The sequence below is a fragment of the Mytilus californianus genome, unplaced genomic scaffold, assembly GCF_021869535.1.
Source record: "Mytilus californianus isolate M0D057914Y unplaced genomic scaffold, xbMytCali1.0.p SCAF_8, whole genome shotgun sequence".
NCBI classification, from domain to species: Eukaryota; Metazoa; Mollusca; class Bivalvia; order Mytilida; family Mytilidae; genus Mytilus; species Mytilus californianus.
In genome coordinates this window covers 101,904,788-101,917,982 of record NW_026262734.1, presented here as the reverse complement: position 1 = coordinate 101,917,982, position 13,195 = coordinate 101,904,788, and the positions used below count along the sequence as shown (strand labels likewise).

The window sequence follows — 13,195 nt, the reverse complement described above, 5'->3', positions numbered from 1 at the left end:
GAATTATTTGTTTTTTCAGTGAACGAAAATACTTTAATGGAAATGGTTTCCTGTATGAAACCAGATGTTGGAATGGTGGTGCAGATGCCGTTCTTTGAAAATCGTCCAAAACTTGGATTTGCCAGTGTTTATGAAAAGGTTTGTAATGTTAATAGTAAATACAATAGAACATGTAGAAATATATATTTTCAAATTCTTAATCATCAGCTTGTTTAAAATTGTAAATCATGTTTTTTTTTGATTTATGGAAATCCTTATGTCATTAAAAAAATCAATACATGTATGCGAGACTTAGTTTAGATTTACTTGACAATTCTCTGTATGTTCTCAACACATGCAAAAATTCAGATTGAGAAGCATATATAACTTTAAATCCTGTAACTGCATCAGAGTTAGACTATTATAAAAATAAGTTTGTAGTTTTGTTTTCAAGTTTTTATATTTATATGAAAATAAGAGCTGTGGTATGACTGCCAATGAGCAACACTCCACTAGAGACCAACTGACGTAGAAGAAAGCATTTATAGGTCACCATCAAGCCTTCAACAAGAGCAAAACCCATACTGCATAGTAAGATATAAAAGGTCCAGAAATGACAATTGTAAAACAATTCAAACCAGAAGACTATTAGTATATTTATACATATATATGAAATAACTTTTTCAAAACTGGTACTTTTACCCTTCTGAAAGGAAGAATAGTTCATATTAAGTCATTCTAATAGAACTTTACATTGTGGTAAACAGTATCACCTTAAGTAGCTAGGGTACCAGATCACTTGAATGGTTTTGAAATACATGCAATTGACCTTTGCAAACCAGTCTTAGATAGATTAAAGTTCATCAATTTGATATTCTGCAGGGTGACAACATTTGCAGAAACCTGTTCTCTGATATGCTAAATGATGCTGGATATGAGGTTTTTGATGCAGATTTTTTAAACTGTCTTACAATACAATATTTAAAAGTGAATCTAATTCAGATTATTGATTTTTTATGCCCAACTTTGGGGCATTATGTTTTTTGGTCTGTGCGTCCGTTCGTTCTTTCGTCCGTCTGTCCCGCTTCAGGTTAAAGTTTTGGTTAAAGTTTTTGGTCATGGTAGTTTTTGAAGTTGAAGTCCAATCAACTTGAAACTTAGTACACATGTTCCCTATGATATGATATTTCTAATTTTAATGCCAAATTAGAGTTTTGACCCCAATTTCACGGTCCACTGAACATAGAAAATGATAGTGCCTGCTTCAGGTTAAAGTTTTTGGTCAAGGTAGTTTTTGATGAAGTTGAAGTCCAATCAACTTGAACTTTAGTACACATGTTTCCTATGATATGATCTTTCCAATTTTAATGCCAAATTTGAGTTTTTAGCCTAATTTCATGGTCCACTGAACATAGAAAATGATAGTGCGAGTGGGGCATCCTGTACTATGGACACATTCTTGTTATCCATTGTTATTAACCATCAGGTTTATATTTTCAGGTTTACTTTGCGACTTTCAATGCCAGAAGTACACTGGGTGGTTTTGCTACAGGGATAAACGCCTGCACTGGAATGTCATGTTTATTTCGTAGAGAACCTGTTGACAAAGCTGGTGGGTTAGCTCCCTTGGGACAATATCTCTCTGAAGATTATGTTCTTAATCGCACTATTACACAAGCGTAAGTAGTTAAAAGAGTCACAGATAGCTTTATTACTGTGGATTCATTTATATTTGTGGATGCCAGTTGACGTGGATTGAGAAAAACTTTCATTTTCACGGATATTTGATTTCGTGGTTTTACCAAAGTCTGCATACAAGCATATAAACTTGTGGTTCACCTATACCCACAAAAACTGGTATCCACTGAATGATAATGAATTCACAATAGTTGTAAAACTGTAGCATATTTCGATTATAAGTAGTGGCATAAAATGAAATGGTAAGAGAACAAAGGTAAATGGGTCATGGGTTATGTGCCATTAATGGTTATATGTTTGTTCAATTTATGCAAATTGCTTAAAGAAAGTAAATTGTTTGTGGGGTGAATTGAGAAGCTTCTTCTATCAAATTTAAGGTGGTACCAAACACCTTGACTAAAATTAATTTGGCTCGTTTAATTTTTATAAAATGTTGACAAAATATTTACTTTGACCCTTTGACAAATATATAAAAATTAAAAAAAACTTGAACCACACACTTCATTGGAAAAATTTCATTGGATATATAGCAGTTTGACAAACACTAATTTTGATCATTGAGAAGCTTAATTTTTCCTTAACAATAGAATGTGATTAAAACGTTCAGCTGATTTTTACAGAGTTATCTCACTGTAGTGTTATGTACCACCTTAATTGGAAAGCTCTTATCAATTCTTTGTGTTAACAATTATTAATGCATGATCATGAGTTGTTCATGGTCATAACAAGTTGTTCATGGTCATAACAAGTTGTTCATATTCATAACAAGTGTAAGTTTATGTTGTTGTTGTTGTTGACATTTACATCTGTGACATTTATTGACAACTGACAATTGATCAATGAAATAATAGGTGTTTTTTGTGAAGCTCAATTTGTTATAAAAAATATGCAATTGAAAAAAAAAATTAATATAATTAATGTAGAGGAAACAGCTTGTTCCTTTAATGTATCATTAATAAATAGGTAATATATTACCATCTATCATGAAGGTCTGGATGGGAGGTCCTTCATTCCTTTATTCATTAATTTTTTAGACTATTTTTTCCTCTTTTTTTTTATTTTGTCCATTATTTTCTATTCTTTATGATTTAACACCCCATCCTCTATATTGTATTTTTTTTTTGCTGGTTATTCTGCACTTGTTGCCCATTATTCTCTATTCTGTAATCCCAATTCCAGACCCTCTATCATGTCAATACAGATAGATTATATCTGTAGGTGGCTGAGAAACAGGTTGTAATTCAAGGCTTTTTCAGCTTTTCTACCTGTGGAGTAAATTTGATGACATAACTTTATTTATAAGATAAAATGCGTAGGAAAAAGAGAAAAGAAAAGTTTTTATAACCAACACACTTTATAAATATACATATTTACTGTAAATTCAGAAACTTTTGCAAGATTTTTTATTATTATGAAAAATGCAGTGGTAAGGTTCTCACAAAAATATAAACTAACATTTTACATTTGACAGCTTTATTTTTTGCTTGCAGCAGTTCCTGAAACTGATGTATTTGTCCATTATTTATTCTGAATTTACAGTATGTAGAAAAAACACTCAAATCAGATATTAAATGTCGAACAGGTTTTACTGCTATGGCGTAGCAATCTTGTTTATTATTATTTTTTTGGGTGGGGTTGGGTAACCTTGTTAAGAAATGTTATTTGTTATATTTATGACTTATTTATGTTACCTGTCTTTTCTCTGCATATATATGTGTAGAATTCCTTAGTTAATAAACAACCTACGATTATATTTTGTAGTGGTTACAAATCAGTACTGTGTACATCAACAGCTCAACAAAATAGTGGCTATTCATCAGTTGGCACCTTCCATAAAAGGATAATCAGGTTTGTTTACGTCTCATTATATATATACTGAGTTAAAAAAAGTTTAGCAACACATATTTTGACCAGTTAAATAACAATTATAGAGCCCAAACTATTCAGTGATTAACTGATTTTGGTTAGAAATTGAAGAAACTTGATTTATTAAAAACTGGTCAGATGCATAATAAAACTGGTACACCATTATCTTGAATACTGCAGGGAAACAGTTTAAACTTAATGAATATGCATTTGTGAAGAGCATGCTGTTGAAGAAACATACCTAAAAGTATTATGAATGTAAAGGAGTAGGCTTTACAATTTCTTTAGATTTCCTGTAACTAATATATAGTTTACTCTAATGTTATATACAAGCTTAAACCACTCCTTAATTATATGTTCACACAGTCAGTAAGAAAGATTTAAATTTTTCTGTTTTGTTTATTCCAGGTGGTCTCAATTAAGGATTGCTCTCTTGCCACATCTGATTATTTTAGAGCCGTTATCAGAATGTATGCTGATGGGTGCTTGTGCCTCGTGGGCTATTGAGTACTTATTTGGAATTAGTTCGATGGGCGTGTTTTTAATGCATATTTTATTATGGTTCTTGTTAGATTATACACTGTTGAGAATAGTAGAGGTATGTATTATAACCACGGGGGTTGGGGCTTGGGGAGGGGGGGAGATAACTTCCTTTTATTGGGTATATGGTGATGGGTCATAATTTTGTGAGATTTTATATAAAAATTACCCTCCTTTTTAATGACATCCTATATTAAAATGCATTTACATTTGATAACTGTATATTGATTTGGGGTAAGATCTACATATCATATATAAATATGCTATTAAGAATCTTACATTACAAATGGTCAATTATTCTGTATTCAATTATCTGCATAGTGATATATTAAGTTTCAATATTTATAAATTAAAAAAAAAAAAGAACCAACAAAGCTTCATTAAATATTTGACAGAAAAAATATTTCCTCCATGCTCATTAACACAAGCAAACAAAAATAATCAACAACATAACAAATAAAACAAACATTATTAGCAAGAACTTGTGTCGTCCTGCTTGCACAATATTTCTGTTAAATTAACATTGAAATTGTGGTCAAAACTCTAAATTGCCATACAATTTCAAAAGTCCACATCATTATGAATATGTGTATACCAAGTTTGAAGATGATTTAACCACCACTAAATGGTATACTACCTTTATGATGGATGATGGACAGAGAGACAGACAGACAGACGTACATACTCAAAAACACAAGGACCACCTACTAGTAAAGGTGGGCAACAAGGCACAAAAGAAAAACAAAATAACAAAGATTACAAACATTTTGTAAGGCTATTCTGAATTAATGAAGTATATGTTTACAACATAAGATTGTATTATAAACATAGACGTCTCAAAGAATTTCAACATGTATGACTGTATAGATAAGGAAAATATACAAATAGATTTAATAGATTCTTTTCTACTTTTTCAGAATGGACCTTTACCGTTTTCAAAATTTGAATTTGTGGTAGCTTGGCTGATGAGAGAGACATTAGCTCTATTTCTGACATTACAATCTCATAGAAACACTATTGTCAAGTGGCGACATAAAAAATATAAACTGAACTGGGGAGGAAAGATCGAGGAAGTATAACCCTATTTACCATTATAGTCGGGTCATCACATGTCCTATGGGGGTCATCCTGTCATCAAAGTTCATTCATGAGGTCATCAAATCAGCACTAAAGAAAAGGAACATATCATAGTGCTAGAAATCGTCTTTTTTACATTTAGTGCATTCAGTCCTACGCTCGAGTCAGTTGTGCGCTTGATATAATTGGGTACTTCAGTGTAGCATGATCACCGAGGTGACAGTGATCGAGAACATGAAATAATATGATGAATTGTAGAGCAAGGAATTGCTCCTCTACATAATTAGTGATGCATGTTTGAAGTAGCCTATTGACAAGTGAATTACTTTAAATTCCTTAAGATTCATGAAGATGAATATTGCTATAGTGTGTGTTTGTTTATGATGTACCAAATTGATAACAAGTTCTTTCTTTTTTTTGGCAAATAAACAGTTCGTAAGAGTTAAGATGACTTTTTACTTTTAATTTTTTCTGGAAAGCATATTTTAAAATCTATATAGCAAATTTAAAATATGATCTTCCTTGTTTTATTACAAACAAATTATAAGAGTAAGCTGCCAGTTTTTTATTGAAACTTTTTAAAAGAAGAAAATATTTGGTTGAATTAAACTACCTCCTCGAATAAGGAAAAGGCACAAACATAAATTTCATATGATGTACAATTATATTAAATGGGAAATAATGTTTTCATTTATTCGTGCCGAAATTCTAAGAATGGGAAATTAGTTTGGTACAGCTTAACACGTTGTTGGTTTTGGTTTAACAGTATTGTGTGCTAGCTAGTATACAAGGTGCTCTATGTTGTCACAGCGTAAATTTTTTTTGTACTTCTTTTACTGCCAAATTATTTCCGTCATTGAATTTTTTATAGTAGATTATCTGTCAGATTTATAAATTGTAGATCATTTTTGTAAAATTGAATTAAATAAAAAAAATATGTGTGTGTTTACAGTTCACCAACTGACCCTAACTTTTTAGAACTTAAAGTAACTTTTTTCTTCACTGAAAATTGGGCAAATAATATTTTCACCTGTATTCTTGACAGCAAAGTTTTTTTGTGTTCAAATTTATGCTGAAATTGTCAACAAGTATTGTGTAAACAAGTAAAAACATATCTGACAGACAAAGACAACTTTTTACAAATGGATGCTAATTGGAAATATAGGTAAATTCAACAGATTTCATATGGGTTCCAGATTCAGGAACCAGATAAGGCTGTTTTTGAGTTTGCTGATCAAATAACAAAAACATTTTGCTGACCTACTGACCCTATTTTTTTCAGCATGTGACAGTAAACATACATAAATTTTTTTAGGCCTTACTGCCAGAAATTTATTGCACTCTAGTCAAAAATCAACCGGTTTTATTTGTATAATACATTCTATCTTGTCAACATTTAAACAATTTAATAGACAATAATTGTATTCATGCATTGTTTCCTATTTTAATACATTAAGTGCTGTTCCAGATTAAGACTTCAACCACCCATAATATAAATTTTTCATTTTACTTATATTCTTATAATCTAGCAAAGTTAAAAAAAAAAAAATGCAGCCAATCACACACAGTTTATAAATTTGAGTGCCTCCCATCCACTCCCTCTGTGTATAAATCTGGAACAGACCTAATACAAATTTTCAAAGTTTACAATTTGATCAGATTATGTAACTTTTTTAACAATGCAAATTTTATTCAGTAAAAACATTTTACAGGGTAAAATGCTCATCTTTTTAGCTACTTTCTGCAAATAAAAAAGGGTACAAAAATATTTTTATCATGAAGGTCACTTGTTTATCTGTGTTTTTCTCTAAATAACACCATGACCATTTTACCTTTTGATGTGTTCTGTTGTATATTTTTTATCTAGTTTAATTTAATAACTGTAAAAAGCAGTAGCAAATACTACGCAAAGAAAGAAATGATTTACAATTTTTACAATTCAGTGCCATTATTCTGAAAAAGATGAACGCAATAGTTTTATGTAAATTGAGAAGTTTTCAGAGGTATTTAATTTTGCCGTGAGATTGTAGAAAGTTGCACAAAACTCTAGAAAGCCATGAGTTAAATTAAGATGCAACTTTCTCAATTTACATTTGTTTTCTTGCCAATAGAAGTTTTACAATAGAATATATTTAAAGGGATATATATGTTATAGTCTGTTAAGGATATGTTATGGAAGATATTTGTATTGGATTATTGTATGGTGTCAAGTCAAGTTCATTATCAAGTGTCAAAGTGCATTAGATGCATAATATTATTATACCTTCTGTTGTAAAAGCGGGAAGTATATAGTGATGGGACCTCTGTCTGTTCATTCCTTCAATCATCCTTCTGCCTACTTTTGTTTCTGCAACTGCTCCTGAACAGCTTGACAGAATTTTGTGAAACTTTCAAAGAATCCTAGTGAGATGATGTACTTATACAATTCCTAATTTATTTTTAATCTGATTAATTTTGGCACTTACTTTTGGATTACATGAACATGGTGTAATCCTATCTTTACACTATATTACAACCGCTTCTCCTAAACTCCTTGTTCAAATTTTTCAGCATCTTTACCATACAATGCCATAATGCACCCCTTATTTTGATTTTTTGTCCAAATTGTTTTTGAGATATCCAGTAGCAAATTATGAACTTTGCAAAGAATAGTGGTATCGTTTAGTGAGTTTTTCTCTGATGCTGGTTCCTTGTTGCATCTTGGAGTAACTGTTTATTAGACAAATTATGGGCTTACGTAAATCTTTGGAGGATATTTGGCTATATTTTATTTTTTAAAAGAGTTGCTTATTATTTTCCTGTTAAAGCTTATTTAGAGAATATTCACAAAGCATTGCTTACAAAAGTTAGAAAATGTGTTTGTGTTATAACTGCTCTCATGTTTCATTTAGTATAATAGCATGGTCTAAAAACCTGCATTTTTCAGCATGATTGTGACAATATGATACTTGTGAACTTGACTTGAAATTTTTATTACTTTCTTTATTGGATATTATGAATTTTTCTGTGAATTTGATTGGATTTTATGACTTTCTGAGCTAGGGATCACTCACCTGTCTGATCACGGATTTAATAATGAGGTCACTCCCTGATATGACGACAGCTCTCAGATCTGATCAACCTGTCTTTTTTCTGATGGTCGGTAAATGATCAATGACGAAATAAGAACAGGATGAAATAAAACCTCATGTTAAAACAATGCAATTTTGTGGTTAACTTGTTCATTTGTGTTGTTGCATTTATATGCAAAATGTTATAAATATGTTTATGTGCAGGATTCATACAAAGGCATGTGAGGGCTATTTTATTAAAATGAATATGAGAGGGTAGGAATATATAAGTTCTATTTTTGGACATGGGGTCATGGGTCATTTGTAGTCGAATTTTCATATGATGTATGATTATATTGATATTTTAGATTAATCAAAGAAAGCATGTCAGTTATTGGGTATTTTGAAAATCCCTTCTTACCCTCCCACATTCATTTAAGATGAAATATCCCTAATTATTTTGTTGATATAGTGCTATAAATAGCAGCATGTCTCTCCTATATATATATATCTATATATATATGTGTGTGTATGCGTGAAAACAAAACAAAAATCACCTATTTACCATAGATTTTTAAAACATTTTATCATTCTCAATTTTATCATAATCTTTTAATGATTTTTTTTATAAATTTGTATTAAAATGTACTTAAAATTTGTCACTGAGTTGATTATTTTAGATAATTGACAATGAAGCTGAATTTTTATCATTATAAGTCATTAATCATTACTTTCATCATGTTTATATATAGATGTAAAGGGAAAATTACAGAGTTAATTACCCAATAATTAACATTGAAGTATCATTTCTATTTACATAATTTAAAAATTGTATCACCATTTGAATTTTCATCAATTATTCACACTAAATACATAAATATTCATCAGTTACTTTCATCAGATAAATATTCATCAGTTACTTTCATTAGATAAATATTCATCAGTTTCTCTCATCAGAAATATTTCTCAGTTATTCGTGTGGTTGAATTTCATGTATGTTGTTTGTGTGAATCCTGACTTATGTATTGTTTTATTATGTTTTAGTTGCAGCATTATTATGGCATCTCCTCAATTAATGGATTATTTTCCTCTATTGTTTTTTTTATTGATTAATGTAATTTTTATTCAAATACTGTTATTTTTTCTCCTTATTTATATGCTTGCATAATTAGAATTTGCTAGAGTAATGTGAATTTGAGATTATGATGGAGAAATTAAAGTTATTGTAGTTTCATTTTTAAAGGGGAAAAAATGGAGTATGTTACTATTTTTAGGTAAAAGAAGGTTAAATACATTAAGTAAAGGACATTATTTGAATTATCCCTATTCTTGCTATTATTCAAAGATCAAAGGAAAGCTTTTACGTAGTCAAGGAATTTAGATATTTTTAATATGGAATCAATTAATCAAGAAGTTGTTATACCAGTTAGGGCTGTAAATTCAGAAATAATTGCGATGTTTTTATTAATGCGAATAATGCGACTGGATGAGTATCGCAATAAGGACTCATATTTTCATATCTGATACAGATAAGTATATGAAGATTCTTCGGACACTGCAATGATTCAGCTCACACTTATGTCTATTCTTAAAAAAAATCACAATTATAAATAATAGCAATATTTTCTGAATTTACAGCAATTTAATCAACAGCTAGCAGTAAGATTAGGGAAATATATACATATGAATTACATAACTTATAATTATAACTTATAAACATAGGAAAATTTGGTATTTCAGAATTTATTGCATTTAGGCTTAAATTTCAAAACATTTTGAATGGTTAAATGTCCTATTGAAAAAATGGTATCTTACCAATGACTTACGAACAATGAATTTACCAATAAACCTTTGGATTGCAAAACATTTATTTGTGATTACTAATCTCATTGATAATAAGTACATATTCCAATCATTGATGTTGCTGAATATTAAGAGTCTAGCAATGAAAGGACTTATGTTTTATTCGATTAAATTTCCTCAGATTTTTGCACCCTAAATTCATACCAGTTTTAAGTGTTTTTTAACACATGATCAGTTTAGTTTGAATTTTAATTAAAAACCTTTAAGATATAGTATGTATTCAAACCAATATTGTGGATTTTAAACTTACTTTCAATTCACCCTTTTATTTACTGAAGTAATTTAAAAAAATTAAATTGAAATAGAATTGCCCTTTTTTCAGGACAATTTGTTAAAATTATTTCATGATTTTGCTTTAATGTATTTGACAATGGCAGTTGACATTTCCAATTTTCAGAAAGTTTGCTTTTTATACTTCATTAACAGATTTATTTTGATGTTGTTTTAACAAGAAATAAAGGGGATCTTTGGGGGTTGGGGTGGGGGTATTTACTATTGCACATTAATGTTAAGGTTGTAAAATTGAAGTCAATAAAAATTTAATAAAAATGAAAATGTTCCTGAACCTAGAATTAATTCTCAGAATCAAATAAGTCAGTGAATTGAATACCTTAAGGTAACACTACAACTTTAGTAGTAATTATTTCTTCCATATATAGTAGTAGGGGACATTGGGTGGAAGGAATTTTTAGCTTGTCCAGACTGCCAATGCTATGGAGTGGACATGGATGCACTGCCTAGTGTAGATGGGTGGGAAAAATCTTTATCCACATTAGATTTTGTGTACATTATATATATATTATGTACATCAACTTAATTGGTTGTGAATGAGGTTCCATCAATGCTAGATTCTTAATAAGCTTTTCCATAGAAAATTTATAATAGGAATAGGACACTTTGAATATAATTTTGTGGGAAATGGGGTATTTATTTTAACATCAACATTCAGGTGCTAAGGATTTGATCCATTTAGATTTTTTGCATGTTGGTTGATAAAGTTTATTACTTCTGCCAAACCCATGTTTGTTTTTATATATTTCTTTGATAGTTGTTGATAGGTTTGAGTGATACATAGCATTGTTTATCAGTTATAATTTATTATTCTATGACTATTTTATTCAAGTTATTAACAGATCATGATATTGATTAATTGGAGATAGGATTTTGTATTAAATTCAGGATTAATTGCATATTGTATTGTATAAATTTCAGGATAGATTAACAAATTATATTATGTTAATTGGATAATTCTAAAAAAAAAAAATGGAACAGTATGGATTTGTTGTAAAATATTGTCTGTATTCATATGTTTTACTGAAAAAAAAATGTCAATTTTATATTGTAAACAGTGTAAAGATGACCAGTTTATGTTTATAAACATTTAAGATAATGAGGTCAGAAAAAAGTGTTCATCCTTTTTAATTTTGTGTAAAAATATAACTTTATACATACAGTGGCAATGTCATTTTCAGAGGCAATGATATTTTGTTCAACATGTTTACAAATTAATATAGATGACTTTGTATCTGTATCAGTCACAATCTAAAGAACAGTCACAAAACAGACAAGTCAAAATTGAGCCTTGAGTCAAAAGTAAAATGACACTGAATTAATATGATGAATTTGCTCTCGCCACAGAGAAAATTATGATTATCTCCCTTATAATGATATGTTTGATCAAAATATTGTGTGATTTTATTGTTTTCAATAAAGTATGAACAAGCTTTTTCTGTTATTATACTTTGACAAAATATAATAAATTTGTGAGTTAACGTTATGGTTACTATATATAGCCATCAAGGTCAACATGGTTGGCAAAGATGGTGAACATCATACCATATATAGATATAAGAAGATGTGGTATGAGTGCCAATGAGACAACTCTCCATCCAAATCAAAATTTATAAATGTAAACCATTATAGGTCAAAGTACGGTCTTCAACAGGGAGCCTTGGCTCACACCAAACAGCAAGCTATAAAGGGCCCCAAAAATTACAAGTGTAAAACCATTCAAATGGGAAAACCAACGGTCTAATCTATATAAAAAACAAGAAATGAGAAACACTTATGATCCACATCAACAAACGACAACTACTGAACATCAGATTCCTGACTTAGGACAGGTGCAAACAAATGCAGCGGGTTTAAACGTTTTAATGGTACCAAACCTTCACCCTTTTTCTGAAACAATAGTGTAACATAACAACATAGAAAGACATGTATTTTTCTGATGAGTATTATTAAAAGTTTGAGGGTTAAATGTCCAAACATACCACATGTTAGTTTTATATGTCAGAGAATAAGGAGATGATGGGAAATATGTTGAAAATGTCAATGAGAAAAAAATACATTATGAAAATATAACAAAAATACATATAAATTTATTCACCTGTCTAGTATAAACTACACTATTAGTTGTTAAAGGGACCTTGATGGCCGATTTGTCTGAGAATTTCATCTGCTATATCATCAGCCGGTCAACACTGAGGTGTGTTTGACTCCTTTCGACCATCAATCAATTAATGTTTTTTGTGAAAGACCAAATTTTCTGTAAATATCTTCTCATTTATAGATGAGGTTAAGTTTTTTGTATGTGATTAACAAGATTATCTGCTAAATCAATCTTGTCAAATTATAGAAACTCTTCAAACATACTGTTGTACCAAACAATAAAAATTGCAACTAGATATATTAATCTGTATAATATCTTATAATGGACCTATAGATAAAGAGAGGCAACAGAGGTTTATTTTATTTCATTGTTTATATTATGCCATTCAGCAACATACAAGTGTTTTATGTCCTTCATTTCATGCTTGTGTGAAAAAAGATTTGTTTTTGCGAAAAGATGACTTCGATCATTTCATGACGTATACTATAGACCAAAAGTTAATTTCTACAATCTCAATACTCTTCAAGTCAAACGTTTTGTGCTTTACATAGAGGAACAACTCCAATTCTTCAGATTGGAACAATTTTCCTTCAAACAACTATCTGCTAGGATTCTTTAAAAAATCCTCGTGCTTTGATATCTCCCTTTTTAGCTCACCAGGCCCAAAGAATCAAATAATCTTTTCTCATCACTTGACATACGTTATTTGTCGTCCCTAGTCGTCATCCGT

At 29.9% G+C, this 13,195-nt stretch overlaps 1 protein-coding gene across 1 annotated transcript in view; it reads left to right on the top strand.

Annotated features, from left to right (window-relative positions):
* LOC127712674 (ceramide glucosyltransferase-like) overlaps positions 1 to 11,799 on the top strand; it is a 31,150-nt gene extending 19,351 nt beyond the window's left edge. The window contains exons 5-9 of the mRNA XM_052219264.1: positions 20 to 138; positions 1,480 to 1,658; positions 3,439 to 3,525; positions 3,952 to 4,141; positions 5,001 to 11,799. Of these exons, the coding sequence (XP_052075224.1) occupies positions 20 to 138; positions 1,480 to 1,658; positions 3,439 to 3,525; positions 3,952 to 4,141; positions 5,001 to 5,162 (737 nt within the window). The 3' untranslated portion in view covers positions 5,163 to 11,799. The remainder of the gene's footprint in view (positions 1 to 19; positions 139 to 1,479; positions 1,659 to 3,438; positions 3,526 to 3,951; positions 4,142 to 5,000) is intronic.
* Positions 11,800 to 13,195: the final 1,396 nt, after the last annotated feature.